Source organism: Limulus polyphemus, unplaced genomic scaffold (genome assembly GCF_000517525.1).
Source record: "Limulus polyphemus unplaced genomic scaffold, Limulus_polyphemus-2.1.2 Scaffold2, whole genome shotgun sequence".
NCBI classification, from domain to species: Eukaryota; Metazoa; Arthropoda; class Merostomata; order Xiphosura; family Limulidae; genus Limulus; species Limulus polyphemus.
In genome coordinates this window covers 1,596,883-1,604,319 of record NW_013665612.1, presented here as the reverse complement: position 1 = coordinate 1,604,319, position 7,437 = coordinate 1,596,883, and the positions used below count along the sequence as shown (strand labels likewise).

At 31.8% G+C, this 7,437-nt stretch overlaps 1 protein-coding gene across 2 annotated transcripts in view; it reads right to left on the bottom strand.

Annotated features, from left to right (window-relative positions):
- Positions 1-7,437, bottom strand: part of LOC106466433 (paired box protein Pax-6-like) — a 55,381-nt gene that overhangs the window by 35,291 nt on the left and 12,653 nt on the right. For both annotated transcript variants that reach the window (XM_022396542.1, XM_022396475.1), the window contains exon 2: positions 5,009-5,063. In XM_022396542.1, the coding sequence (XP_022252250.1) occupies positions 5,009-5,027 (19 nt within the window). In that variant the 5' untranslated portion in view covers positions 5,028-5,063. The remainder of the gene's footprint in view (positions 1-5,008; positions 5,064-7,437) is intronic.

The following is a 7,437-nucleotide window of genomic DNA, read 5'->3' as shown; positions in this document are numbered from 1 at the left end:
TTCCCTCTAGTCTTACACTGCTAAATTAGGAACGGCCAGCGCAGATAGCCCTCGTGTAGCTTTGCGTGAAATTCACAAACAAACAAAACAAGCATCCTAACTACCAGGCGCGTCAACTAGTAACCTATTAGATATCTTACACATTTCTGTTTAAGAGATGGACATATAAATAAAAACTATGTCACCAAGTTAATGCATTCATTTCGCTCATCTATAACACATTTTCAGGTTGTATTTTTTCATATTAATATGTCGTTACATATGGCATTAATCGGGAATTGAAATTGTAGCTAAAGAAATTTGCATGGAAATGTTACTTGAAAGTTAACAGTAGCTTCTGTGAAATGGCTATAGCTAATTATCGGTCCTATAAGATCACAAGTTTTGCGAGGATTATAGAAAGCTCATTTTTAACTTAACCTACAATTAATCAAACCTGATTGAAATTTCGTGATGTATTAAGAAAAAGAGTATATTTCACGACCAAAACGGTTGTGAAAACATCTAGTTACTAGGTAATTTTCTATTCATTTTGTTTTGTGCCGATAAAATATTTTTCTTCGAAAAAGTTTCTTCAAAGAAATTATTGTTGAGAAAGCTGATAGGTATTAATCCATTGGACAACGCTTACCGAAAATTGCGTCAAATACTTGAACCTGTGTAGAATTTTTCTTAGATATTCAAAAGTAAAAATAATAGATTATAATCAGTTAAGACATGGTTATTTCTTCTCTTTTGTCCCAGCAGTAAGTAAGTGGGCTTATAACGCTAAAAAATGAGTTTCGATAAACGTGGTGGACACAGCAGAGATATTGTGTAGCTTTGTGCTTAACATCAAACAAAACAGATCTTCTCTTCGTTTTGCAAATTAAAGCTATCTACAAGATTAATTCAAATATACTTAAATGACATCTCTCTTCTGTTCATTATGTAATCTGTAAGGGAATATAGTAATAAAGGAATGCAAACATATTTTGTTAAGCGGTGAACAACCGTGGGAATTGTTATACTTCTTTTTCACACCAGTTCCAGTTTCGATAATATCATGATACAATAAGGCCAATCACCTGAACATTTACCATTTTGTGTATTATATGTAAAATTACTATGAAAAATACAATGCGTCTTTATTAACCTTAAACAATTCAAATATCTGTTATCACAGGGAGGAGTGCTATGTTTTTGGATATAACAGCCTTACAATTGAGCATTTTTTAAATGAAAACTACGCTGTACTGTTATTGTAACATACATGATCATCAGAAAGAGCATGATCGAAGGTGGCGACATGGACTCTAACGACGTTTTGAGGTTCCTAAGTTGTTTTAATATAACGTACTCAACCTCTGTACAAATGAAACACATAGTGTTGTTGAATTTTATCTTTCTGTTTTTACACATAAGTGAAATATTTAAAGAGTTTAGATTCGGTTATTCTGTGCGGCATATTGAAGGCCACAAAAAAAAACTGGACAGTCAAATTTTTCCATAAAGATAAAGAAGTGATAAATATGACATTTTATGAACAGTCAAATAAAAATTGTAACTGCTGTATTCACGGCAACAATTTGGTGCCCTTTTCTAACCATCTATCAATAGCATATGTTACAAAGATTTCTTTGCATTTAAAATTGCCCGAATTTCAATTGTGTAATAGTCTACTAAATGTCATGTATATAGAGGAAAGAAAGTTGAGATATAAATGATTAATTTTTGGAAGACCAAGATATTTCAAAGTAACAAAAAATTAGTAGGGCACTTTTATTACTCACTTATTTTTTAAACGGAAATAATGAACGCATTACCTGAGCATTGTTTTCTCAGGCTTGAACTAGTCTGTCCGATAAGTACCGTGTTACCTGTACATTTACAAAATACCTTTTATATGTATTGAAATACAGTATGTAGTAATTAGCCCATTACTTAAACATTGACAAAATAACTTTCTCAGTTTTGAACTACTTGTGGCCGGAAGCTACAGATTTTAAGCTAATCTCAAGGGTGGGAAAAGCTCAGTTAACGCTATCCCAACTGATAAGTAGAATTAGGAGTTTGGCACATAGCCATGGCCCTATTGCAAATTTCCTTTTACTAAATGAGCAAGTTAGGTTCCTGTACCAGTAATGGTAAATGAGAATTGTCTAGTGACCTTGGCCTGATGGTAGATATCTGAAAATATTAGGGAAATTAAACCCATCTAGAACCAATGAAAAAGGTTCGTTATCTTGTACTTAGATAACACACTAGAGAAAATATTTCTAGAGTTAATATGTTACAGTAACAATGGTCCGAAAAACAATGTGAAATATAAACAATAACAAATATATTTTGCTACATTCTTGGGTAGCATATAATGCAAAACCTACAATACTTGGATGCACAAACGCTCATATACGAGTTTGACTACAGAAATTAGCCGGATAACCATGGTAAATTAAGTGTAAAGAACAAACGGAATGAATAGTTATAAAATATAAATGGTTGAGGTATAAATTTTAATTTAAAAAAGAAAACGAGGGCAGTTAGTGAAAGATTAAATCAATTCTTTGAAACCTGTTTTGTGGGTTGATGTCTGAAGAGATTACTGACGCACCATTCTTTAGTTTAGAAATAACATCTTACTCACTTCATTCGATATTACAATCATATGAGCATTTCAGCGAATGACTGATAATCAGGATTAAAATATTCACTATTCGACTATTAATCAGTAAACAAATTACATTTTACTGATGTTAGTAACTGCAATAAACTGGATTACGAACTTCTATCGTAATTTATTGATGGTGTAAAAACTTTTTTTTTAATAGTATAATTGTATTGAAATACACTGAAACAAGAAACTATATTTTTTTTACTTTAGATTTCTAAAGTTAAAGAAGAGATTTAATATTATCAACGCAAGATTTCCAGGGATTTATATTTGTTTTACATGAATTTGAAAAAGCTATAGAAATGTAAATAACATTAAGTTTACAACTACCAGTTGTAATAAATTGTTAAAAAATTGCCAATTGTGGGAGGGGAAGGTTTGTTTCTAATATGTAGTTCAACATTAGACAAGAAAGATGAGCTTCAGACAAAGTTATGATAATATTTCAAGTTATATAACGTAAAATCAGAGAGAAAGGATACAAAGATTGTAACAAAGAAATTGCGTTTATTCAACAGATACTTTACGTACATGAAACCTAAGAATGGCGGATGATTTTGCAATGACGTTTTCCCTCTTTTATCTAATTCGGTTGTTTACTAAAATAAATACTGAAATAAATAAACAATATCTTCGTAAAGATAAAGGCTGAATACTTTTAATGGCTTTAATGAAAGTTCAAAAGACTTGTTAATAGTAACACATTGCAAATTCAAATTTATGTTAATTAGGAAAAACTGCAATTACTGCTAAGGGTATAAGTAGAGCTCGTAGATTTATTTCCATAGTCATCCAAAACTGAATAATTAATTCCTAAATATGTTCTAAAGATTAAAAAAAGATAGTATTCGGTTGCATGTTTATGGTCTCAGCATACCTTTGGTCTGACCTTCTTGTTGTGATTTATTTGAAATATGGTGATTTTAAGTGTAGATTTCAACTAAAAGTGACCCATTTTGTAAGTGTTAAATTACATGAAGATTTTTTAGCGTCTTAAGGAAAGAGATGTCTATAGTTTCTGACTTCTTTCAGTGAAGCAAGAGATGATGTGACTTAACAGTCAGTAACGCAAAAACTCGTTGCATTTAAAGGTGTACAAAACCGATACAAGAGTTGTGTTCACAATTTCATTCCAAAGATCATAGCCAAACGGAAGACCATCTATCAAATACCATTCAAGCGATAACTGGCATAAGAAAATGGAAATATATCTTCATTGGACGAAGCATATGTCTTACGTAAGTGTCTGGAAAAGTCCAGGCAATTTAATATCGTTCTGTCAATGATGCATCACCTAGAAATGGTACACAGCATGTCATGAAAGTTTTCCATGGGACTTATTTTTATTGCAAGTTACAGCTATAGTGGTAAGTTAAACACCTAAAGAGTCTATAAAAATGCCAACGTGATATCTAAATATTATAAATCTAAAGCGCTGACACGAATATTTGCGAGAAAAGATAATCTGTGTACATATTGTTACCAATAAGGCATGCTTCCATCAAGATAAAGCATCTAACCACATGTGAGCATGTCAATTCCTTTGCAAGTCCCACGGCAAGAGGCCTCTGCGTAGTATCAACTAGAATTCATAGGCTTTGGTGGCTTTGGGTTGCTTAAAAGAGCCCAAACAAATCGCCGTCTGCGCACGGTTGAGAATGCAAAAAAAGAAATGAAAACATTGACTTCAGTATATTACGCAGAAGCCTCCTGCCGTGGAACTTGAGCTGAGGAGCAATAGTCTATAACAAGGACCAACATTAGATCTTACTAGATCAAATTTACAACAGATTTACCACAAAGATAACAGAATATGTTTGGGTCATTTACACAACCTCTTATTGCCATAGCAACGAATAAATAATATTTAAGAAAAAATTATGTCAAAGTGCACGCACAAACAAATACTATCCAGAAATGGTACGCCATGCGGCCTATTAACCGTTTATATACTAACAGTGTGTTTCTCGTGGATTCTAGAACGGTCGATAAGACTCTCACGTCTCGATTGGTTTAGAGAAATCTATAGCCAGTGGTTGTGAACATTTTATGCATAACAAAATATGACCCGATTTCAATGAAAATGATTCATTTATGTAAAAGAGCATATGACGTTTTGTGAAAAATCGGTACGTGGTGGAGAAAGATGGATATCATTTTCGGATTCAGGGTACATGAATTACTGTAGAACATGTGAAAATTTTAAGACAATAAAACCATCGCAGGCTTGTGTTTTTAACCATAAAAAATAACAACTAAGATAAGTAAGTAACTGTTTACATTCCTTACTAACATTTATTCTTTCAGGTTAAAATGATATAAGCAACGAGATGAAAACTTATGGGTCTAGCTTACCCTTTTTGCTGAGATCCATTTTGATCCTATTTTCCAATCAAATGATGCAGAATGTCTAGAAAAATAAAAAATAAAATAGTGAAATATACATCAAGAAATTACGTTGATTACAACATTTATAACATATATTTATTTTTTTAATTTAAATATAAGTTAACTTTAAAAAAATATATGCTTATTTAAGTATCAATAAGATCAAAAGTTAAAATGAAAAAGATAAAATATTTTTCAATCAAAACTGATGAAATGGGCTAAGTAACCGTTTTAATTTAAGAATGCTGCCTTGGACAGGCAATTTAAATGATGTGAGTGAAAATGGCCGTCTTTATCATACTTATTTCTACTTTTTTACAGCATTTATAATGATGAATAATTCTGTATCGTCCTCTTTAGAAAAAGCATTAATATCCTGACTTGTTTATCTCCATAAAACCACAAGCAGACATTCTTATTTAGTTTGTAATTCGGGTGCATTTAATTGTTTTATCTTTTCAATCGTACGCAAGAGAACAAAGTGTTTGGCTAACTGGAATTCTAACGAAGTAGAACCGGAGGTCTAACAGAAGTTCAACTGATACCAGTTGCTTATGTGTCCTAAACAACTGAACCAGAAAGATCTTAGTATTTGATAAACACTAGTTAAATAATGTTTTATAAATTCGACTGTGGACAGAAGGTCGAAACTGATGATTAGATCCCAGAATCAAATATTTGTGTAATTACGTAGCTTTCACGTATACTGGTGTTTATGTGTGAACATGTGTAACCCACATTTCCTTTTTATGATGATTAGATCCCAGAATCAAATATTTGTGTAATTACGTAGCTTTCACGTATACTGGTGTTTATGTGTGAACATGTGTAACACACATTTCCTTTTTATGATGATTAGATCCCAGAATCAAATATTTGTGTAATTAGGTAACTTTCACGTATACTGGTGTTTATGTGTGAACATGTGCAACCCACATTTCCTTTTTATGATGATTAGATCCCAGAATCAAATATTTGTGTATTTAGGTAGCTTTCACGTATACTGGTGTTTATGTGTGAACATGTGTAACACACATTTCCTTTTTATGATGATTAGATCCCAGAATCAAATATTTGTGTAATTAGGTAACTTTCACGTATACTGGTGTTTATGTGTGAATATGTGTAACCCACATTTCCTTTTTAGACATGTATGTATAAGTTTACACAGAGACCTGTTATCTATGCTTATCATGTAATGTTGTCCTTTTTTCTTCATGTCATGTCCGACAATTAAGCACTGCCACAGATATGATGTGAGTCTTAAAAATCGAATTACAATATTTAAGTGATACCGGTAAAGTAGAGACTTTCTAACAGCTTAGTGTCAGTGGCTTTCGAAACCTGGGCGGAATTTTTTCGTGTTTTTGCTGTTAAGCACATAGGTGCGCAGTGTTCTGCACCACCCTCCCCCCACGTGGAATCAAACTTAGATTTGAAAAGTTATATGCCCTCAAGTTTACTGTTAAGCCATTGGAGAGCCTTGGACTGAACCTTACTTCTTACTTACTTGCAACTTCATACAAATTTAGTCTATTTATTTAGTTTGTAATATATATATATATAACAAATTCTAAAACACAATTAATCAATCTATGTTGTCGGTAAATGTTCTTGTTACAAAATAATTTGGTTATTGAATATCTTATTTCTTGATATTTACAGGTTATCTACTACTACTAGAATGGTAGAAAAAAACGGAAATTTGAGTTTCCGGTAAACTGGCGTTATTTTTTATCCCTTTAAATTCGTGTAACAACAGTGGCTTCCTGAACCTTTAGATGTCGCTAAATTATATCTTTAAAAGTCCTATTTCTCAAAACGAAAGAAGTTTTTAGAACGAGTAATGTTTTTAAAATTTTTATTTAGTATTCTAAATAGTGAATATATATGTATTTATACGATATTCATATAATTAAACAATCAATAGGCATAATGATGTTACGGGAATGATGTTTTTTCTCACACTCTTTAATTGAAAATGTAGTTGCTGTACAGGTCACATCAACAGGATATATTTAAGACCATTAGCGTAAAGTTAAGAAGTAATTAAGATCATTCTTATTTTCTCAAATAGTTGAATTCTTGATTAATATAAGTACATTATTTTTACTGTTCCATAGGCGGAGCCCCATTGGCTCAGCCATAGTTCTGAAGGTTTATAACGCTAAAATCTAAGATTCCATACCAATGATGGGCTCAGTAGAAATAACACAGGCTAGCGGATTCAAACTTCATAAAAGTTGTTTTGGTTTTAATAACGGGTTTTCCACAATTCAGCTACGCAGATTTCGAAAATGATATTAATTTTTTTCTATCACAAAGAAAGAAAAAACTCTTACTTAGATCAAATTATTATTTCGTTTACCACAATGAACATTTTTTTATTATTATGT